The 24892-nt window shown below is 35.2% G+C and overlaps 3 protein-coding genes and 1 long non-coding RNA gene across 4 annotated transcripts in view; 3 read left to right on the top strand and 1 right to left on the bottom strand.

The window, feature by feature from the left end:
* The window catches only part of LOC137577716 (uncharacterized), a 121575-nt gene that overhangs the window by 49832 nt on the left and 46851 nt on the right, over window positions 1-24892 (bottom strand). The window lies entirely within an intron of this gene.
* Window positions 7657-8642, top strand: LOC137577784 (venom serine protease-like; the record flags this gene model as incomplete). Its single annotated transcript, XM_068291330.1, has 3 exons — window positions 7657-7939; window positions 7999-8155; window positions 8216-8642. Coding segments are annotated over 3 exons (816 nt in total), but the record flags the coding sequence as incomplete, so codon positions are not given.
* Window positions 20941-22434, top strand: LOC137576165 (venom serine protease). Its single transcript, XM_068289105.1, has 5 exons — window positions 20941-21176; window positions 21244-21568; window positions 21636-21731; window positions 21791-21956; window positions 22021-22434. Exons 1-5 carry the CDS (start codon window positions 20958-20960, stop codon window positions 22406-22408), a joined length of 1194 nt encoding a protein of 397 aa, XP_068145206.1. The 5' UTR covers window positions 20941-20957; the 3' UTR covers window positions 22409-22434.
* LOC137576798 (venom serine protease) lies at window positions 23134-24521 on the top strand. Its single transcript, XM_068290101.1, has 4 exons — window positions 23134-23361; window positions 23424-23856; window positions 23919-24087; window positions 24146-24521. The coding sequence occupies exons 1-4, from the start codon at window positions 23146-23148 to the stop codon at window positions 24519-24521; spliced, it is 1194 nt and encodes a 397-aa protein (XP_068146202.1). The 5' UTR covers window positions 23134-23145.

Below are 24892 nucleotides of genomic sequence, written 5' to 3'. Positions count from 1 at the left end.
GCCAAGCCAAAGAGTTACTATGTAGGAGTATATTTGTATATACACATATGTGTGTGTGTGTGTGTATGGTGTATTCACCTTAATGAAAACCAACTCATGCAAGCAGCAGGTGAAAAATTTGTAGAATAAATAGAAGAAGGATAAAACCCTTAACAAATTGCTTTATTCTTCATTCTTGAAATCACTTTTCACTTTTGTCAAATTTATCCATTTTGCATATTTCCCTTTTTTTTTGCCTCCACAAGTTGATTAAGCACAACTTATTCGATTACCAACTACAAGGAATATAGAAACAAAACCAATTAGTTTATCTTCAAAAAAAAAAAAAAAAAAACACAGACACAAACCATTTACCAAGCAGAGAGCTGGCCACTAATTAAGACATCATATGTAATTTCAGCTTTTTTCTGCTAAAAATTTAAATTAATTTTCCTACATTTTAATAACTCTTGGTTTTTTGTTTTGTTTTAAATGCGCACTGTTTGGCATTCTCTTGTCAAGTGAAAAGCTTAGTGTTGGCCGCTACAAAAATAAAAAGTATATAAATTTATATTTGTTAAACAAAGAATTTTAATACCCAACCTTAGATACCCTATGTACCTAAATTGAAAGAATAATTTTTAAAGGTTTCTGCCTAACAATTCTTCATAGTCAGAACGAAAATCTTTCGGCCTTATAACCCAATCGTTTCGTTAAAGAATATATATTTACTATCTATGTTATAATCTCTATTGATCAGATTGACTACTCTGATGTGGAGTCTTTAAACCATATATTTTAAATATCAAAATCGGAAATCAATATAATACTTTTTAAAGTCCATTTTATATATACAAACAATATAAAACTCCTTTTTCATCCACCAAAAACATAGCACTTAGACAAGTCTTTCTAATATCTTTCACATTTGCATTAAAAAATCCTATCATATCTAACATTTCAATCAGTTATGAGTTGGAAATTCATTTAGGCCATCTCCCGAGCAACTCCCGTTATTAACTAACTTTATCTGATATATTTCCTCTATAAGTCATTAAGAAAATCAGAAAGCAATAACCGAATCTTCTCCAGTCTTTAGTCAAATATCTCTTAGTTGAGATCTAACTCAAAGTAAATAAGTCTATATATTCCAGAATCTAGTTTTACCTTACCATCAGTATAGACAATATCAAAATTTTCGTAAAAAGAATCGATAAATGGCAGAAAAGATCAATTTCATTTCACATAACAAGAAAACAAATCTCTTTGATTATTATTTTTTCATTTTATTCATTCTGATTCTACTTTAACTAAATATGCTTTGTCTTATGTCTTGAACTAAATATGCCCAAACAATTACAGGATATTAAAATCATATATGTGGGGGAAAGCGGAAAAAATAATATTTTTACATCGCGCTCGTTACCCTAACAATGTTCTTCTAGTCCTTAGCTCTGCATCCAATCCTCACCAAAGAGTTGAAGAGTTGTAAAAAAAAAAAACACACACACACACCAAGTAAAAAAAGCAACGTAAAACAAGGGAAAAAAGCTCAAATAACCTCGCCAACAAGTTAAAAGTTAATGAGACAACATAACTTCTGTGGTCAGGCAAATGAGCAAGAGCGAGAATGTGAGAAAAGGAAGTGAAGAAAAAAATGCATACATAACATATGTAGAATGAATAAAATGTATTTCATGTCTGCACTTGGGACCAGTGAGCAGAGTTGGAGAAAGGACTAAAGCACGAACGAACCCGTCCGTAATCAATGTGCTCCATGTGCGGCTCAACTTACGACTGGGAATTAAATAATTTAGCACAGAAATTGAGGTGTGTGAGAAAACATAGAATGGACGACTTCATTTACACCTAAAATTCTCTTAGGTTAAATAAATAGATCCCAAAAGTATGCAAAAGTTATTAAATTTACAACATTTACCATGGAAGGTATTTAACATAAAATAATTTTCATTGTATATGATTTTAATTTACCTATAAAGAGAAACTAAATGAGCTTATTAAAATGCTTTAGCCATCAAGGGATGCCCACCTGGACCACTTCCTAAGAACCATACAAAGGATCGATTGACTTAAGTCCCAAAGTCGTGCTTCGAATCAATTTATCTCTTATTTGTTAATTAAACAAATGATTTCTATACTTTTAAGTGATATTTGGTCTAACAACAAGCATTAAAGCAAATTTCTCGAAACCCGAAAGCAATTTAATAAACAATTTTATACAAAATCTGTTAAAACTTCTCATATTCATTGTAAATTTTGAACTTTTCGAAAATGTGTTTTATAAAGCAACCTTTTCAATCTAGCCTATTCTCAGAAAATTCAACCAAGTGGTTTTTTCGTTTCAGTTTAAGATCTATTAAAGATGTTTATATCTCACATAAATTTCAAAATTTTAAAAGGTATTTTCGAAAATGTGTGCTAATCTCAAGCTTTGAAATCAATTCGAGCAAGAAACGAATAGAAATGATATAAAATTCATCGAAGCTGCCTTGAAAAATCCAACATGGCATTGAGGAGAACCCTTTTGATGCGGGGAAACTCTAAAAGTTTTGCGAAAACTATAAAAAAGGTTAAAAATATTGAGAACAACCTTGTGACCTTTTTCCACTAATTTAAATCAGTCATAAATTCTTGTCCTCTAAATTTCTACCAAGGGTATAGAAAATAGTGGTGAAAAAAGTTAAACTAACGCGATGTTGTGTCTAAAGTGTCTTCTGTCGTGTTAACATTACAAAATTTATGCCATTGTCAGTCACCTTATCCGTATCCTGTGGACCGCAGGGATCAGAAGCGCAGTAGCAGCACATCAGCCATTAATCAGTGGGTGGACATACATAGAAACTCAGTATCTCTTTCTCACACTCAGATCCAGTTAGTTGTCAGTCAAGCGACGCTTATCACTTGCTCCATTGAACGTTTGCCGCATCGTCGTCTGGCATAAATATCACTTAAATCAGTTGACTTAGCGAGGCGAGGACTCAAGAGCGAAGGACTCGCTGCCACCAAGTAGCTGGCAGCAGGACATATCAACTTGTAATTGTGACAATTGCTGTCAACAAAGACACAGACACACGAAAAACAGTAGAAAAAAAAAATGTTGCCAAGCACCGGAAAGCGAAAGGAACAAGAACCAGAAAGCCAGACAGACACCAACAGTGCTTAGCCAAGAGAACCTTTTTTTCCTACATACATACATATGTATTTTCCTTTTTTCGCCTTTTGGTGATGACAACTTTTTGACAAAATAAGATAAATGACTTCTACTTCTTTTCTGATGGCCAAAGAGCAACAATACCCAAGCAGAGATTGCATTAATTTGTAAATATTTGCCTATAATTTTTATATTCATGCTTTAATTTTAAGATTTATAAACGAAATAATATGCAAGATGTGGATATAATTGAAGTTTTCATTTTCTCACTTAAGTCTGCGCTTAAGTTATTTCTTTATAACTTTTGTCTGTTAAAACTTGTTCTAAGAATTAATGAAGCAAGTAAGTCGACTCGTCGACTCGGGTATACCATACACCAGGTGAAACAAATTTTTTTAAATTTCGAAAACCAAATGTACATATGTATGTCTATTAAATTGTTTTTACATGTTTCATAGTATGTGCTATCTCGCTCACTCTACGAACACACGAGCACTCTAGCGCCGCTACTAGCCAACGGCCAATTCTGGCCTTGTGGACCGCGTAGTAAAATACGTTCATACGCATATTTTGCATGTTTCTAGTCCGATTTCAATAAAATTTGGTAGTTTTGTAGAAATAGATAAGATTAATTAGTCTGCCGAATTTGAATGCGATAGTCAAAAAACTACAGGAGAAAATCGGTTTTTTCTTAATTATGGAGGCGGAAGTGGGCGTGGCAAAATATGAAAATATATATACTCTGCGCGAATACTAAGCCAGTATACATACTAAATTTGGTGACTTTAGCTTTGTTTGTTTTTGATAAAATCAGTTTTGTTTGATTTGCGGGGGCGGAAGTGGGCGTGGCAAAATTTTTAAATAGCCAGTTTCTGCGCGTCTATTAAACTAGTCTGCATACCAAATTTGATGTCGGTAGCTGTCATAGTTTTTAAGAAAATCAGTTTTTTGTAAATTCCGGGGGCGGAAGGGGGCGTGGCAAAAAGTTTAAACAATTAGTTTCTGCGCGCCAACTAAACGAGTATATAAACCAAATTTGATGTCTCTAGCTGTTATACTTTTTAAGAAAAACAGTTTTATGTGATTCCTGGGGGCGTAAGGGGGCGTGGCCGAAATTCCAATTAACTCTGAACATGTGCATACTACACGAGTATACATACCAAATTTGGTGGCTCTAGCTCTTATAGTCTCCGAGATCTGCGTGTTCATACGGACGGACGGACGGACGGACGGACGGACGGACGGACGGACGGACGGACGGACGGACGGACGGACGGACGGACGGACGGACGGACGGACAGACGGACATGGCTAGATCGACTCGGCTATTCATCCTGATCAAGAATATATATACTTTATAGGGTCGGAGAAGCTTCCTTCTGCCTGTTACATACATTTTGGCGACTTTAATATACCATTTCACCCTATGGGTGTATGGTATAAAAATTTTTTAAGGCTCTTTATGGCTTATAAAGATGTTTTAGGTATCGCTTAGGGAGATACATCTATGCACATGTAAGGACATATTAGTGATCTGAGTATTTAAATGCTCTTAAGGTTGTGAGGTTTTAGTGAATTACAGGTTTGACTGTTTCAAAAGGTACTGACTTGTTTTCTATTTATTGTCATTGATCACTTAACTTTTACGTTAATTTTTCATTGAAACATTCTTTGTTAAATCATCGAGATCATAAGATCTTGTTATTATAAGTACAGGATATAGTTGTAAACTATCAAACTAACTATATTTTACAAGCACTGGCAACTAAGTTCTTCGGCTTATTGTTAGACGAAAACTACATCCATACACATACACTAACCCGGATCGGACAAATGAGTGGGCCATTTAGAGAACTCATCTACCGAGGACTGCTCTTTAGATCTAAATTACCATAAAAGCTACAAGAACCGAAAAAAGCCCCAAACTAAGTACATATCTGTCACTTTCTAATTACTTATCGATAAAACTTGCTGGCTTAATATCAATACTTGAAAACACAGTCAAAATTAGAAATTGGAATGCTTAATATTTCTTGGCTACTATAAATTTTAAAGCCAGACAAAGTTATTTAAAAATCATTTGCTTCTATAACATATAATAAATTCGCGATTTTGCCGCCAGTTAGATGGCTTCTTCTCCAACTCATTTTCACTTCACCCATTCCAATTGCCCGCAAATTTTTCCTTCATTTTTCCAGTGTGTGTTGTGTGTCGCGCTCGTTTTTTCGTGGACCATTGACTAAGCCAAACAAAGTCTGATGCTCGAATTTATTATGCTCACTCCAATTGCCAAAAAACTGGCTTGGGTTTCAGTTACTTTTTCTTTCCATTTCTTTTTTTTTTCCTCTGTTTTACTGGTTTTTTGTGTTTTTGTTGTCTCTCGCCTTTTTTAATTCAATTTATTTTTGGATTTATACGTATTTATGCACATGGGATTCATTTCCGCTTACGGTTTTCGAATAATTTTTTTTATATTTTATTTGTTTTTTTTTCGCGTTGCCCAACTTTTTTGCCGAATTTTCCTCTGGACTTTCCCTAGCTTTTTGCTAGCTCGTTTTAATGAAAATTGATGCAGTAAAAGTGCGCAAAGGTTATTGGCGGTATCTAAATTAATGCTGAAATTGTATTTGATATATATGGGAGTGTGTTCGTGTGTGAGTATTTTAAGGGCTCAAAACCCTACAGGTCTATGTTCAATAAAATTTTGACATTTCTTAATTGAATTCCATGGCACAAGTTACTGACTGCTCTGCCCCACCATCAACACCCCGTCTTGCCACTTGTGCCGCTAAACCTGCTGCAACTCAAACAAAAAGGCAACAAACCAAAAATCAAATTACAACAAAAGTCAGGACCAAGACCAGGTCCTAAGACTAGGACCCTAACATACATACTTGCATACATACATACATATGTGAGCATAAGTTTCTCCATCTATAGGTATGTACATATGTATATGCGTAGACATATTCATACCTGATTTTATAACTTCATTAAATAATTGCACAGTAGCTAGCTGGGCGCGAGTCTTAGGAATGTTGGAAAAACCACAAAAGCAGTCAAGACATTCAGCCAACCAACCAACCAACCAACCAACCACCCAACATCATGTCCGGGAAAACTTTTCTGCGTACAACACTGAGAACTCAACTGGCAAAAGGCAAAATTACCCAGGTAAGAAGTCAACTTCATCTCCTTTACTCTCACCTTCAAAAAACCGTTTCAAATATTGCAAGGCGGAACCAGATATTTGCCACTTGCCTCAAGGCTAATAAGGAGAGGATGAGTTTTGGTGCTTGGTAGACAATTAAACCGTGATGCAGCTGTAAATTAATTGGAAATTCAATATAAAATAATATTAAATAAATAAAATAAAATTGTAAGGAATCGAGTATCATTCGAATTTGATGTTAACAAAATCAAATGCTCAATAATTCAATTTGGAATCTAAGTTTGATGATGTTGATGATGCTGCTAAGAAACGTTCATTACTGAATCAAAGAAGTCTTGACATAATAGACAAACAAAAAAACAATGCCTTCTTGTGGAGACTCTAAAAAAATACTCTGAAAAGAAATAAAACAAGATTATAAACTGAATTCTAATATCTAGTATTACTTTTACCTAAGAGTAAGTTACCTAACTAGATCATGTAATATACAATAACGACATTACTACTTGGATTGGGAAAAACCTTTTTAAAGTTTCACACATTACGACGATGCCTTACAAATTAAGACTGAAAATGTATCCAAACCTTAACGATTTGCTTTATCCTTAAAAGAATTCTTAAAAGAAGGATTATCAAGCATTCAGAATGACTTTCTATATAATTCCCGATATATTTTGTTGTTTCAATGCTTCCCATTTCCCTTAACGGGAAGGGTATTTGAAACAATATAAGTTAGAGCTTATAAGCGATAGCAAAAGCAAAAGAAAAATTTACTTAAATGGCATAACAAATTAAAAATGTAAAACAAATTACTTCAAGCATATATACTTACATTTATAAAAACGTTTTCTTAGGCCATTTAATTACATCTTCCTAGACATGTGGCACATTTCATTTCGATATTTATTTTATTATGCCTCGAAGAAATTTTGGGTTGTTGGCCCAACCATCAAAATTACTATTTATTACCCAATCGAACTACAACTATAACTAATACCAATTTTCCTCAATTGTTGGTCACAAGGGCAGAATGTATATATTATGTGAGAGCACCAGTAAATTATATTACCGAAATGAAATGTCGCTACAAAATGGTAAGTCCTTTGTTCAATAAGTTTACCACTTAAATATCGGGGACTATTTTTTCTATTTTAGTTTCCCGATGAGTGCACTTCATTGTATCTTTTGGTTTCCGAAGATGGTGATTTGAAATTTCGTGATGCTTATCATTTATGTCGTTCGGGAAAATTTACTAAAATGTCAAGTTTTCAATACTTTGCCTTTAAGTTGCGTTTTAATGATAAAACAAGGTCAAAAAGGCAACAAAAACTAAACATCACTTGCGAGGCAAAAGCAGTGGCGCGTTCAGAAACCTGTGACTGCGGTTGGTCACCCCCCGCCCGAGATAGATTTCAAAATATCGAATGGTCAAAGTGCGAGCAAAAATGAGTTTCCCTTCTTGGTGGCTATACAAGAAATTGGTTCTTATGGGAAAATATTTTGTGGCGGGTGTATTGTGAGTGATCGTCATATAGTGACAGTAGCTCATTGCATGAAACAACAACCGAATCCAAGTAAATTAATAGCTCGTGTGGGTGATCACGATCTCAGTAGCGGTATGTGGAATGAGTCTTACGAAAACTTTGATTTATGTATTCTTTCTCTATAATTGTAGACACTGAATCCAGATATGCCCGTAAACATTCCATAATTCAAATTATCAATCATCCAAATCATGTAGGAGATTACAATGATATTGCTTTGGTTTTGACACGGGGCTCCATGGAATGGTCTTGGGGCGTGGCACCCATTTGTCTACCCTTCCTGGATACGTAAGTTTACACTGACAACCGTTTGTCAATAGGTTTTAAGTCTTTGGTTCATTCTCACAGCGGAGATACACTTGCTGGTTACCCTGTAGAGATTGCTGGTTGGGGTTCAGTGAAATTTAGTGGTCCCACATCGGATATATTATTAAAAGGAAATCTAGTCATTATAGAAAATGACAGGTGTAACTTTTTTTATAATAATACCATAGCGGACAATCAATTATGCACTTATGATCCTACAGGAAAAGGTGTGGACTCCTGGCAAATGGATTCGGGAGGCCCAGTCGTATTGCGTAAACGTGAGCGCATGTTTCTGGTAGGTATCATCAGCTATGGGATACCTTTTGTCCAAGGCCTAGCCATTGGGGTCAATACACGCATAACATCACATCTTGATTGGATTCAAAGCCATATTCGAAACCCACTTTGTGTGCGTTAGTCAAAAAGAGTAACCATTATGTCGTGGTGGGATTCATTTTCCTTTACATAATACGCGTCTTACACATTATTTAGTTCCTTTCAATTGGAATGATAAGTTTTGTATATTTGATTTATTCCTAACATACCTTCAAATGACAATGTCAAAGTCAAGCTTTTTGCAAGCTCGTTAGTAGCAACAATCCTCTCAAACAATCAATTTTAGTCGAATCGACTCTTAAAATAGTTCATACATTTTAATTGTTCAACATCACAGTTTAAAGCTTGAAAATTCTGTTCAAAATATGTACATAAGTTGGCCGCAAAAACATGAAATATTTGTACATATTACGCATACGCCGCGTGCAACCGCGTTAACTTTACACCACAAAATAAATATAAACACACACATACGTATGGCGGATATGAGTGTGTGTGCGTATGAGCCTGCAGGACTCATTAGCTCACACGCATATGGGAATCGAACATTTGCCGTTACCCCTACGGCAGTTGGCAACCCGCCTCCCTCTCTCTTTTCTCACTCGGTGCACGCTTCAAATGTTTTTGCCACACAGCTATATATATACATATGTATGTGTGTGTAGATATACATATATTGTCACATGTTCACACCTTGTCAAGTTGGTTTTTGGATTTCGATTGGAGTTGGTGCGCTTTGGTTTTTGGTTTTGGTTTCGTTCGTTTCGCACTTAATTGAAATATTAAATAAGCCAATTAAAATTAAAATTATTATCCAAGTGCATTATGGCATGTGCCACGCCCACACCCTAATAATTTTGCCCAGCCATACAACAGATGGCAGACAGTTGATAACTGAAGAGTTTATTGAAAATTACTGAAAATGAGCTAATGGATGGAGAAAGAAGCCGTCAACAGAGGGGGACAGGCAGCACAGCAGAGCGTTGCACTGTGTGTTGATAATGTGTAAATTATTGCATTGATGATAAAAGTGCAAAGTGCATTTGGCACGTATTTTAATACACTTGTTGGAAATCGAGCACATTAATTTTCGGCACGATCTTGAGTTTTGTATGAAGAACGCATGAAAGCAAATATTATTGGTCTTAAAAGTTTAAACTAGAAGTCTGTATGGAACACCTACATATGTCATAGATGGTCTCGTCTACTAAGCTTAAAGTTGCCTAAATGTTACTTGTATCCTGTATTTAGTTGCGTTAGATTATGCATTAATCTGTGATAGTAATTTATATATATGTGATAGTAATTTATATATATTCTTGTTTCGACTGCAATTGTTGCCCCAAGCCAAATGGAAGTTTTTCTTTGACGTTTTGAAAACGATTGATTTTGTTCTGGAGTGATCTATCTTATAATTTGGCGCTCCTAAATACAAATATGTATTACTTTTAAAGGGCTAAACTTGAGTGTCTTCAATTAGACACAAAAACAAGCACTTTTTGAAATCCAACTATATCCATTGTATATCTCAAATGGATCTTGCTAAAGTAAATAACTTAAAACACTTTGAAATCCTAATATACTACCAACAGATTAAAATGAAATCATTTCAGGAACCTTATTTTAACAATGAGTGTGTCATATTTAATTCAAATAACAAATTGATTTTCTGTTTCTTAAATAGTTCCGGCTTAAATAGCTTTAAATCCAGCATTAAGAAGTATTTTACATGGTAGGAAGCAAATACCCATCTAGACGGGGGACCTGGAGAATGCACTAGCCTCGATTATTTCACGGTTTTTTGTAATAATTTGAATTTTGCATACCGTCGACAGTCTTATTCATTCTTATTTATTAAGGTTTAAAGGGGAAAGATTATTATGGAATATAATAGACGTTAATAGCCAAAAGAAACTCTCCAATGATAGAACCCAAATATTCTTCAAGAGTCTTTTTGATTTTATGTAAATAATCTATTAGTTGCTTCCTATGAGACTGAACCCAATTGGAAGCTTTGGTTCGATATCTTGTCAACTTCGAGAAGAAGAATGAAGACAAAAGCAAGAACGCCTTTATCTGTATGTTCTCTCCAAAAGTAATCAAATAACAACCAGCGTCGGGCCTTAATTTAGGTAAGTTACTTAGCTTACAGGTAACATTAATTTATTATTATTATTATACTTATAAACCACAAAATTAACTGTTAATATAAAAACCAATCTCATAAACTGGATAGAGTATCGAAATTTTCTCTGCCCATCATTTATTTTTATGCAAAGTCCTTAATGAAATGCACATATGTTTGCGGGCAAATAATTACAAATAAAATTGTATTTAAATTTTTCTAGAGCGTTTATTTTTTGGACTTTTATTTAAACTTCAAATTTCAGACCTTCATTTGCCTTGAACTAAAGAAGCAAAGCAGAGTACAAAAAAAAAAAAACAAATGGAAACAATGGAAAAACGAAAAATAAAAGGAAGAAGAACAACAGTGACTGTCCTTCATTGTCCTTTGTAAACATGTTGACAAAGCAAACTGTGGCAACAATTTCCTGTACTCCTCTGTTTTTCCCACTCCCCTTCAAACGCCCATAAATGTCACGAACGCCACGAACGACAACAACAGAAATAATAATAATAACAACAACAAGAACAACAACAATGACAATAGGTTAATTTATAATTAAATTAATTGTTGTAATTACTTCATTAGCGTTTTTTCCCTCCAGCTCCATCACTGAATATTCATTAGAGTCAATTTCCCCCCGCCTAAGCGCCACAACGTCCCCTTACCCCATATTTTGTGTGGGTTATGTCTATTGTTATGTCCCTGCAAATGACATCAAATGCGACACCAAATTACACAATTAGTGGACATTAACATTTAATGCGTTTTGTTTGCGTTTTGTTTATCCTTCGCCTCCCTCCCCGCCGCCTTTTGATCCCTTTGCCTTTCCTATGAGTTTGTTAAGTAATACAACTACTTACACCTTGGCACGCAGGTCATAAGCATTATAATCGATTATTAGTTAATAGAATATACTTTGTCTGTCTGTCTTATTGTAGTAAAAATATATATGCCGGGCATTTATATTGTTCTGCATTATTCGAGTCCTTTTTATAACACTTTTTTTTTTGGGAAACTATTTTTAGGGTTTTCTCTTTGTCCGCAAAGAAGGTTAATGATGTTATATAATTGCCAGTATCGCAGCTGAAATGGGTGTATGATATATAGAAGTTGTTATTTCTATTTTCTTTATTTTGCTAAAATTATAAATATATACATGTTTAGGTATCTTGTAGCATGAATCAGCAGATTGTCTTGCTTTTGATGGTTATTGTGTTAAATATTTGCCACTGATTTTAACGATATTTATCCATAAATAGGTAAGGAGTAAAAAATCTAAAAGTAAAAAAATCTAACCAATGATTTTAAAAAATTCAACTTAAATGGGTATATTAACATGTGTATGTTAATGTATATTCTTGAGACGAGACGAGTTTATATAACCTTGTTCGTCTGTCCGTCCTTACGTCTAAATCGACGCAAATTCCTCCTAGACCGGAATAGCTACAGAGTTGAAGTTTTGCATTACGGTTTGTATTCATTCGTATCAGATTTTATTGTAATTTAACCAATTGATATGGAACTACATGATCAATCATTAAATCATTTGAAAATATGTACCAAAAAACATACCTCAATTCTAAACTTTAGGCTTCTCAGGCTTTCTTAGAAATCATTTGAATAAATCATAGAATTCTTCGTAGAATTCGAATCTGGTGGACGATTATGTCGTTTCCTTTTTGCTCCATCCAAAGTGACCCCCTAATGCACATACACACATACTTATGTGGCGATTCCATGAAAAATCAAATTATGGTATTAATCCAAAATAAACATGGCCATCGCTTAACACGAAGATTGCGTTCCTAGGAACCGTGTTAGAGGAAATCATAATCCAAACGAATGGTTCGCCCATTTCATAGCCCTATTTCTTCCTGTGGTGTAAAACTAAGTTAGCGAGTTGTATTTAATGACTGCAGAAAAAAGGACAAAAGCTTGTTTTTTGTGGTGATCTAATATGTACAAAAACAATTACTTTATATTGTCATATACATTGTATGTACTCATCAAATTGTGTAAAAATGGACTAAGTTAAAAGGAAAATGACATTTCATTGTTATTTGAATTGCGCTCTGGTATCGATCAGAGAAATAAACTATTAAAGAAGCTAACTTCTTCTTAAGTCACTATATGATATAGTGTCCTGATTCGGTCGATTTTCATACTTAATCATACGCTGGTAATAAAAAATAAATTATCTCTTAATATGGCTGATTAAAACGCAAACGCACCGACGGACAGAAGTACAGACATGGCTATATATGTAGACTCAGCTTCTCATACTGAACGAGAATATACTTACCTGCATACATACATTATGGAGTCGAAAACGTCTCCTTCTGTTCGTTACAAACAATTGACTAGTTTTATAATACCCTCTGCATTAGAAATTGGGATTGTAATAAATCTGGCCTTTATTGATGTTCTTAGCTAATAGATACTGAAACACTAGACGAAGATCCAGGAGATTTCTTATAACCAGTAGCAAAAACGAATTTCTATTTTCAATTCTTTTAATGGCAATGCTTTAGTTTTTCAAATGGGCAAACCATTAAGTGTCACAGGATAAATTTTCATTTAAACGTAACCATAAACTTTTTTAACAACTAAAGTTAATGCAAATTCATGATCGATATCACACAAAAAGGCAATTCGAGGCAAAATGCAACTAACTACACACTAAAATGGAAGGCTATTTTAAAAATAATGAATATTCTCTTAGGCTATGGTACTCCCATTTCATAGCCCTATTTCTTCCCATGGTGTAAGACTAAGTTATCGAGTTGTATTTAGTAACTGCAGAAAAAATTACAAATACAAAAACATTTAATATTTATATTGTCGTATACATATGTACTCATCAAATTGTGTTAAAATTGACTAAGTTATAAGGGAAAGGGCATTTCATTGTTATTTGAATTGAGCTCCGGTATCGATCAGAGAAATAAACTATAAATCAAAGAAGCCATCTTTTTCTTAAGTCACTATATGATATAGTATCCTGATTCAGTCGGTTTTCATACTTAATCATACGCAGGTAATAAAAAATAAATTATCTCTTAATATGGCTGATTAAAACGCAAACGCACCGAGGGACAGAAGTACAGACATGACTATATAGACTCAGCTTCTCATACTGAACGAGAATATACTTACCTGCATACATACATTATGGAGTCGAAAACGTCTCCTTCTGTTCGTTACAAACAATTGACTAGTTTTATAATACCCGCTCCATTAGAAATTGGGATTGTAATAAAACTGGCCTTTATTGATGTTCTTAGCTAATAGATAGTGAAACCCTAGACGAAGATCCAGAAGATTTCTTTTAACCAGTAGCAAAAACGAATTTCTATTTTCAATTCTTTTAATGGCAATGCTTAGGTTTTTCAAATGGGCAAACCATTAAGTGTCACAGGATAAATTTTCATTTAAACGTAACCATAAACTTTTTTAACAACTAAAGTTAATGCAAATTCATGATCGATATCACACAAAAAGGCAATTCGAGGCAAAATGCAACTAACTACACACTAAAATGGAAGGCTTGCGTATACTAAATGATCTGATTAAAATCTTCTCTGTAAGTGAAATATTAACTAATTAAAATAGAGTGAAAGAGAGACAGAGAGAGAGGGAAAAATAAACTAAGCCAAACGCCTAGCGAAAACCCGTTCTTAATGCCTAACCAACCAAATGCATTTACTCTTTCCCCCTTTGTGACCCCCCGTTTAACTCATTCAACCCCTCCTCCCACGAAACGAAAAGCCAAAACTCAACGAAGGCCCCCCACACAAAAGCCCCAGCAAGAGAGAGCGACGTAATCTAAGAGAGTCTCTTGCTCTTTCTCTGACCATATCTCTTTCGCAGTCAACGTTGCTTGCACGTGGTTGCTTTTTTTTTTGTTTTTTGTTTTGATGTTTCGTGCTTTTTCCACATTTTCCTCGCACAAAAATGAGCAACAGTGGAAAAAAATTGAGGCTACGCGTGAGTGAGTGAGATAGACAGACAGAGAGAAAGAGAGAGAGTAGAAGAGTGAGTGGCAGAGAGTGCAAGAGAGAGAGCGAGCAAGTGAGTGATGCTGGGAAAAATTCGTAAAATGAGAGAATGCATTTTGCTTTGTGTTGCTTTTCGTAAACAAATTCTGCGATTGGCTGGCCCTGGCTAGAGTTGGGTATGAGTTGAAGGAGGAGGCAGGAGAGGGATGTCATGGTGGTGGAGGAGGCGCTCTCTGTGCTATGCTATATGCGTGTGTGTGTGTGTGTGTGTGTGTGTGTAGTTTTTTGCGCCACGTTTTCCTCTTATTAACGCGTTTTTGTGATTGGGTTTGGGTGCGGTCTTTGGCAGAGAACACATTTTTCTCAGCACATGTGTGTGTGTGTGTGTGGAAAATGTGGAAAATTGCCTATGCGCGCCCAGCCCCCAAAAAAAAGCTAAGGCGAAATGAGTGTAATGTAATGAGCGTGGCAGAATGAGAGGCCACTATAGAGAGGCCGAACCACTACCACTAACCGCCGTCAATCGATCTATCTATCTCTCTCGCACATTACACATACGCCACCGTTATCTATGTATGAACAATTTCCTTTTTTTTTCGCCTAGTTCTTTCTCCCCTCACCCTAGATCTCTCTCGCTCACAGAGTAGACCATTTATTTTCTAACTGCGTTGCCGTTGGCTGAGACTGAGAGGCTGTGTTAATGTTTTTGCGTGTTTATGTTAATCGCTGAAGTCGACAGCGCAGCCAGCCGAGACAGAGGCCCAGGCAGTTGGCTTAGATAACGCCTATTTCTACATCTTTTCCATCCCGTCCCACACCACCCATAACACCCCTCCCCCCACACACATACACAGAGAAAACTCTTGGTGGCCCTTTTACATATGTATTTAGTATTTTTCTGTGCGTTGTTTTTATGCATTTACTCGTTTAGTTGGTACATACATACATACATATATGAGAAGGTATGGGTAGTCGAAGCTGGCAGCATTTTGATTGCATTTTTTTGCCTCTGAATTGGTTTTAGTTTTTCCAGGTCTCTCTTTTTCTCTCTCTCTCCCTCTCGCACTCTTATTTTTTCTGCGCTTTTTTAATAGCAATTTTTCATTAATTAAAATTTGCTTAGTTTGCATTTCGAGCCCAAACGGAAATTTGTATGGATTTATTGTGATTGAAGGTGCCTGGCAAATTGAATATGCTTCTCCTGGCTTGATAAAAACTCACCAACTGGTAGGGAATCGGTACCTGGAACAGGAGGATATCGACTGGTAAGTGAAATAGACAAGCCTAGAATACGGTTAAAGGTGGGAAAATTCACCAAGAGCAAAAGAGAAGGCTAGAGTAAGAGAGTGAATAAAAAAATGATATAGAGTTCTGAGCCTTCTGATGGTTGCATCGATTTATGGGATTATGGTCTCTGGGGGTAACTGCAATTACAGTTTGTGGATTATTGAGTCAACAATTTCAAAATAAAACATGAGATAGGAAACGTTCAGAATTCCAGACACATAATACCCTATAATCAACAAAGTTGCACAAATGGAATGTAAATTGATAAAAAGTAAAATGATATTAAGAAGGAAATATTTCTTTTTCGTTGTAGATTATAGCAAATATTTACTTGACCTATTAGCTAAGAAGCTGCAAGGGATCTCAATAAATACTATGAGATTGATGATAATGAAATAATAGAATGGAATGGAATCGAATTGTAATGCAAATTTACCTCGATTAGAATTACATATAAATGGAATCAAAATTTTATAGAAGTTAATTTAGAATGCTATGAAAAGGGAATGGAATGAAAAGGGAATGGAAGAAAAGCTAAAATATTATTAAAGTCTTAACAGGTAATCCGAAAATTATATAATTATGTATAAAAATCCATTACTAAAAGAATTATTATGAACTGGAATGGCTGAAAAATATAATAGAGTAAAAATTATATTATATTTAGAAAATTTTAACGAATGTATGTATTTTCTTTTAATTATTCGAACGAACTTGAAAAAGCGCAATACAAACAATTCCCGAAAATCGAGACTGAAGACTATCTCTTAACAGTATAAACAGTTTAACAGAAATTTTAAAATGCACACAAAACTTTAGTTTTCTTAGCTTTAGAGGATAAATTTAGGATTCATGTTATCAAAACATGTTTTGGCGCATGGCAGAAAATGGGTAAATACTAATGAGATTAGGCATAAGATAAAAGTATTAGATCTATTCCTTTTCTAATAAGGACAACTCAAAAGATACTGTAATAACATAAATAATGTAATATTGTAATCAGAATTTGGGATCAAATACAAAATGCAATTGTTTTGATCTAATTGATTATTTGAAACCATTAATAACTGTTGGAATAAAAGATTGTTCTACCATGTCCATACCTCTTTTCCTCATATAGATTTCGATCATATAGAACTTAAAACAAATTTTTAGATTCTGTAGACCACTTTCGACACCTTATAAACTATGTAAAGTTAAAATGGAAATTGCCTGGCGAAATATTTATTGGTTACCCTATGCCTAGGCAAAAACAAAACACAATTGTTTCATTCTCATATTTCCCATTCTGTATGCTGTCATTTTATGCCTCTATTCTTGGCTGGCAATGCTGCATCCTTTCATTTGGTAGTTGTTTTCTGTTATCTTCTCCTTTTACCTTTTTGGCCATTTTTGTTTTTAGCCCACTAATTTGTGTGGGTTTCTTTTTTGCAGCCTAGCGGCAATTAATGATATGGCCACAGAGTCACAGCCACATCAAATGACAAGCTCGGGGAAATGCAGTTTCCCACACACACACACACACACCGACAACAGCAAATTACTCTATACACACACACACACATTCGGAGAGAATGACAGAGAAAGAGAGAAACAGAGAGAGATAGGGAGAGAAAGAGAGAGAGTAGTAAGCCTCAACCCCAGGCTGGGACTCGGTCAGGGACCTAGCCAACCAATGCATGAAAACGCATTTTTCCCCAAACTCCACACGCCCCGCACCCCGTCCCTTGACAAGCGAAAAGTCAAAAAGTGCGTAGTCCACCCACAAATACATACATACATCCATATAACGGAACATAGAGGGAATGCGATTGGTGGAAAGCAAAACGACATGAAAAAAGCATACACACACATACATACGAAACTCTAATACATAAAAACCTGCAATGGACTGCAATGATGATGGAGAAAAAGGCGTACATGTGGGTGTGGCTGGAGTGCTGGGGGGGGGAATAGAGGTCGACCACAACAATACAAAAGTCAAATTAGTGGAAAATGCAAATGTGCGGGCCTGGTAACAAAAACGAGAGAAAAAAAAGGCAAAAAAAAAAAAAATATCCAAAAGGATGAAAAAAAAAAAAAAAAATCCGCCTGACACAAAAAATCATACTAGAAAATATAGACATAGCCATGTTATGTAAAAGCGTAACACACAGAAAAAGAGATAGATAGATGGATAGAGAGATATATGCAAAGCGAAAGCAAAGAGAAAGGGGATATTATAATTACGCGGCATTTCACTATTGCATACTTTTAGGCTCCATTTGAATGCACAGAAAGTACATACTAGTAGCAGGCTATTTTTGATTTTCCGCTTACCATTAAATTATTAATTGCCTTATGCTAATGGATGCTGTAAAAATTTCCGTGCATTTACATTGTATTTTTAATTGTACATTTTTTTTTTCTCCCTCCATCGCAAGATAAATATTGTCATGTAACTAGTGGTAAAAATGCGAAAACTTCTGCAATACTGATATTTTAATACACTTCTTTCTACAGTTTAAATAAGTTTACCAAGAACCTATTGGAAAATTAGCTGCAGGTGATTAAAGAATAAGTCGTCATAATTATATCATTATATCAATTCGTAGAAATATATTAGAACAAGACATTCACGAACCTAAAAGGTTCAAACTTTACGTCATAAGTAGATACCATTATACCATTACACATGGAGAGATAACTCCTTCAAACGAAAAACAAGTCATTTCACACTATTAAGGTTTGTTTGTGGATGGATCCACTTAAATTTTGAATGAAACTTCTTCTAGTAAACAACTTGAACGACTAAAATACCTTAAAGTGATTTAATTAAATATCTTACAGTTTATCGTGATCGAAGGCTAACTTAAAAGACACACATCAAAGAAAAACTGAAGCAGCTTAATGTTAAAGCCAAAAGGATATACGGGTTATTAGCCTTGAAAACGAAGCAATATTGAAGCCTGGGAAACAGCCAGACAATCAAATATCGAAATTATGCAGCGCTACCAATCAAAAACCCTACGCACAATTGTTAACGCACCTTGGTATGTTTTCAATGTACAAATCCATAAGGACCTCAATGTGCAATTTATAAAAGATGATATTTATTAAGTCAGCAAATGACATATTAATAAACTGCACAACCACTCAAACTTATTGGTCCTAAATCTACTTGATAATAATTTCACAACTGAAAGACTTAAAAGAGTTCATATTTTAGATCATCCAGCTATACATTAACTGTTCTCTTTTTTTTTTTATATAAAAATATATATAATTAAAGGATTGTCATGTACATATATATCTATATCCATAATACGATTTTATTATCCATTTGTACAACCTAGAGTTCATATTTAATAGTTTGTCTTAATGGACTCGACTATTATGTTGTTATGTTTCATATATCTCCAAATTAACTTATCGTGTTCGAGATTTTCAAGAGAACTCATCAAAATATCCATTTTCCGGCAATCAGATTATGTGAAAAATGTATTCTTTACATACTAAAGATATGGAAAAAGGAAAGGAAAGGAAGATCCAGTGCGTGGCACTCTTTTGTTTGGACCATTGGGAGTAAATTTTTAAAAATATTGAAAGGTTCGGAATTTGAGTCGATTTGAGTTTTCAATCATCAAGTAGCAATAAAGACGGCATTATTCTACTGGCTACTTTTATAAATTGTTTACTTGATTACAAAAACACAGAAAATGATGTATATATTTATGATGTTAAGATCTATGGAGATAGAAAATAAGCTTTTAAAAATCTGTTTGAATTTAATAAGTCAATGAATTTTATTAATTATGTTCATACTGAACATATAGTACAATTTCTAACTGAGGATCAATGTATATACATATAAATACAAAGCATGATACAGGTTTTTAATATCAAGAAAAGAAAATAATGAGGCACACTTAAATATTTACTAATGGAATTTTTTCAATTAGTTTTTGACTTTTATTTGAACAGCTCCACATCATGTATATAGGTTTACTAGGCAGAGTATCTGTAAAAAGCTTTCGTGTACATAAAAAAGTCTCCAAAGGTGATTTGTAATATCAAATATTCTTACTTTCTGTGCGATAGCAAATTGTCCCGAATGTCGAAAGTGTATAAAAATGTAAATATAAGTAAAAAGTTAATGAAATATCAACAGACAAAAATACCAATTTTATTTTGTGCAAAATTTTTAATAACCCAAGTGCAATGTAAAATACGTGTTTGTCTTTTGAAATAAAAGTGCACATGCATTATAAAATAATAATATAATATGTAAGTTTTTCAACTTGAAAATGTACATATTTACATAAAATTTGCTATAAAAAAAAAACATATTTCTTAACTTTCTCTTGTTTGGATTTATTAAACACTTATTTTCTTTCGTAATCCATCGTTAAGTTGGTAAATATTTAAATAACTCAACTGACTGATAAGAAAGAAAACACAAGTATAAATTTTATTTTTGTTTTTTTTTTGTGAATTCTGTTTAAACAAAGTTAATTACTTGCTTCCCATCTTTTAGTTAATTAGAACACATTGTACCTACATATATGTAGTAGAATTGTTTATTTGCTATTTGACTGTGGGCTGTTCGTTGGCTTATCTCTGTTTTTTAGGCAGTTAAACAGGTGCACAGCTGTTAAAAAGCCCACCAAATACCAATTCCAATGACCTAAAATGTTATTAGTCAAGTTTATCAGAGGCTAGAACTCAAACAGAGAGTTAATGCTAATTGGAAAATTACCAAGTTCAAAATCGTGAATGCATTTTCAATGACAAATGTCTTCTAATCACACCTCATATAATCATTTTTCCCATTATATACATATATATATTGATGTTTGAACAAGTGTGGAAATTGAAAAAAAAAGGGAAAGAGAGATAGATAGAGAGAGATATCGAGTGAGTGAGTGTGTGTGGGGTCGTATACGTAATATTTTATCAAGTGTTGTTTAGCTTTGGATTTGAAGTTTATTCTGTATTACTTGACAGTGACATTTAAATTTTAAAACAGTTGAGTTTAGAACACAGAAGAACGATAATGTACCGCTCTTCCATACTTATCTTTCTGGGCTCTCTTACAGTCGCTTGGGGCTACTTTGAAGGTTGCGATAATGCCTATACTTTAAATCCTGGAGTATCCTATGTGGAGTCGCCATACTATCCACAAAACTACCCAGCCGGTTCATCCTGTCGCTATAAATTTTCAGCTCCTTTGGATTACTATATTCAAGCACAATGCAGCCTTAATATACCCACGGTAAGAGGGAAGAGAAAAATGGATTAAAAGTGATATAAATTTTAAATCTTAAGAGTCAATTCAACAGACCAATGGACAATGCACAACGGATAATTTCTGGATAGACACTGAGGGGGACCTATTAATGCGTAGCGCTGAGAATCTTTGTGGCAGTGGCACTCTTTCTCGTGACAGCCTCTTTACCGATTTGGTCTTTGCCTATATCTCGACGGGCAGCCAAAGGGGCAATTTTAAATGTACTCTAACGGTGGCCAAACAGAACTGTAATTGCGGGTGGTCAGCCACTCAGAGAATAGCCAATGGACAACAGGCAGCAGCCAATGAATATCCCAGCATGGTGGCTCTAAAGGATGTAACTAGCAATTTACCATCTTTCTGTGGTGGTGCTATAGGTGGGAATATCTGGATTTTCTATGCTTTGAACTTACTCTAATTTGCTTTTTTGCTTATGAATATTAGTTTCCCATCGTTATATAACAACAGCTGCCCATTGTACGCTTCAAAGAGTGGCCACAAATGTAGTGGCAATTGCTGGCACAAATAGTCTACAGAATCGTAAGTTCCTTTTTAATCGATGTTTTAGTCAATTTCAAGAGACTTTACTTCCAAATCAGCCGCCAGTTCGCGTTACTATCAACAGATAGGCATTCAACAGTTCATTGTCCATGAACAATATGTTAATGAACCCTATGTGGTTAATGATATCGCCGTTTTGGTCACAGTCAGCAATATACCGTGGTCACGAGGAGTGGGTCCTATTTGCCTGCCACCAGCTGGAACGTGAGTTCAGTTTCTTTGTTGGATTGTTACGATTGTTAATAAGTTTCCCTTATCTTTCATTTAGTACCAAAACCTTTGAGTATGATACAGCCGATGTTATTGGCTGGGGTACCATATTCTTTGCCGGACCAACTTCATCTACTTTGCAAAAGATCAACCTGATGATGGTGACAAATACTGATTGTCAGACATCTTATAATGGTGTGGCCCAAATCAATGCTGGCCAAATGTGCACCTACGATTATTCTGGCAACAGTCGCGATTCGTGTCAATACGATTCTGGTGGCCCGGTTATCTATCGTCTCTCAAGACAATTCTTAATTGGTGTCGTTAGCTTTGGCAAGAGTTGTGCAGAGTCGGCCTATCCCATGGGTGTTAATACGAGAATTACCAGTTATGTTCAATGGATACGCAACAAAATTGGCGGTTCAAATTGTGTGGTCAGCATGTGAGGCAAATAAAAGTCAAGCAACAAAAACGTTACTATTCGTATATATTTGTCACATTTTATATGGATATCACATAGACTTATTCTAACTTATTTCAACACAAGCTAAATGGTTGTAGGTTGTGGTTGTTCAGTTTTATTCTCAATTTATCATATAATATGCCTCATCTAACCTTTGGCTGATCTTCAAGCCTTTCCTGCAACGGTCATTTACTGCTCTCTAATCCTACAAGGACTATAGGTTCCATAAGTCTGTAAGGAGTTCCCTATATGCTGAAGGAGACCTACTAAAAACCGAGCCTCAATCTTTCTTCTCCGTCCCTTAATCCAACTGATTTTTTCTCTAATGTTTGTTTAAGCTTAAAACTTATTGTCTTATCATGCATAGATTACAAATAGGGATGCCCACTTCACCCCCATAAAGAAAATGTTATTATGTGAAATGTCATATTAAAAAGCTATTTATCATATTCATAGATCACAGCCATTTCTTCCTTCTCTTAATGGATTTGCTTCGTCTTGGTTATATATAAGATTCCAAGATCATGTCAATATTCGTAGGCAAAAAGTAGCACAGACAGGGCAGAGACCTTCACTTACATAGCATCTTTATCTTCAGCTATTTATTTAAAAAATTATTTCAATCAAATAAATATTTTTTGCAAGTAGATACCTATATAAAGATACAGATACCTATATAAAGAAGATTTTTCATGGCATTTAATTTAGTCTCGTTAAAATATGTGGCAAGATAAACTCATTTCCATATTCATTTTGCTGGGTATTCAAGGAATTTTGTCCCAACAATGCACCAGACAATACAATTTACAATCCAATCAAATGATAAATATAACTAGCTTAAATTATCCAGGCGGCTTGCCTCCAGGCAGCAATTGTAGATATCGTGTGAGTGCACCAGCTAATCATGTTATCCAACTGAACTGTCGCTTTGAATTGGTAAGTTCTTGAGACTAATTAACTTAGCAAGTCAATCTAAAAGACTTTTGCTACCATTTTAGTTTCCCGATACTTGCAATTCGGTGTTCCTTTTTGTCTCTCTGGATGGTGATTTGCAATTTCGTGATGCTGAACGTTATTGCCGCATGGGTCTAATAACTAGAACTTCAAATTCTCAAAATCTTGCCGTGGCCTATTATTCGGCGAGTCCACAAAGTCAACAGAGGGCGAGAATCAGTTGCCAGGCTGTGGCTCGTCCAGTGCCCTGCAATTGTGGCTGGTCCCTGCCCACACGTATAGCGAATGGGCGAGAGGCGAGCAAACATGAGTATCCTTCCATGGTGGGTATACGTGATTTAAACTCCAATTTGAATATCCTTTGTGGCGGGACTATTGTAAGTGATCGTTATATAGTGACAGCAGCTCATTGTACGGCACGACAGCCAATAGCAAGTCGTTTAATGGCTCTTGTGGGTGATCATGATCTGAGTACAGGTAAGGCGTTAGAAACTTGAGCAAAGTTTGATTTAGAATTTCAATTTCTTTTTCGACACTAGCAACAGAATCGATATATGCTGCTCAATATGCCATAAGGGCAATTATCAATCATCCAAATTATATAGTAACTAATTCTGGAGATCAGAACGATATCGCTCTATTGCAGACAATGCGCCCCATTGTATGGTCACGGGGCGTGGCACCAATTTGTCTACCCCTTAGAGAATCGTAAGTTTGCATGGAGATTCATTTGCAATAGTTTTAAGTCTTTGGTCTCTCTTTCCAGCGAAAATACATTTAGTTATGTCAATGTGGACATTGCTGGCTGGGGTACATTGGGATTTGCTCGTCCCAAATCGAATACATTACAAAAAGCCACTCTACTCACCTTGGATAATGCCTCGTGTCGCAGGCAATACAACTCTAGTATTGCGGCCAATCAACTATGCACTTATGACTCTCGCGGAGAGGGTCAGGACTCGTGCCAATATGATTCGGGTGGCCCGGTCATCTTGCGTCAACGTGAACGCATGTTTCTGCTAGGTGTCATCAGTTATGGACGAGCTTGTGGTCAACCATTTGGCATTGGGGTCAATACCCGCATAACATCGCATCTAAATTGGCTATGGCGCTATGTGGGCGGTTCAGTATGTGTGCGTTAATAAAAAAGGAGAGGCAGGATTTGGAGAAGGAAGAATAGGAGCTGTGATTCATTTTTCCTCTCTCTCTCTCTCTCTCTTAACTTTACAAAATACGCATCTAATACACACAATTCAATTCCTTAGTCAACTTTCTTGCACTTGGCTAGTCTCCAACCCCTGCAGGCAGTTTAAGGCTTTTGACAAAGGCCTTAATTTGCATTTAAATTAAAAACGCTGTGACATGGTTTGCCTATATTTAAACACAACGCACAACACTCAACTTTTACTTTCCCTCCATCTTATACCACTCATTCCCCCGTTGGCAATTAAATGCCTCAAGTTATAGTTCTTTGGATGCCAGCAAGTTTCCTTGTTCTGATTTATACACTATA

Source organism: Drosophila tropicalis, unplaced genomic scaffold, assembly GCF_018151085.1.
Source record: "Drosophila tropicalis isolate 14030-0801.00 unplaced genomic scaffold, ASM1815108v1 contig_593, whole genome shotgun sequence".
Classification (NCBI taxonomy): domain Eukaryota; kingdom Metazoa; phylum Arthropoda; class Insecta; order Diptera; family Drosophilidae; genus Drosophila; species Drosophila tropicalis.
The sequence above is the reverse complement of the archived record's forward strand: the minus strand, read 5'-3'. Positions and strand labels throughout refer to the sequence as shown.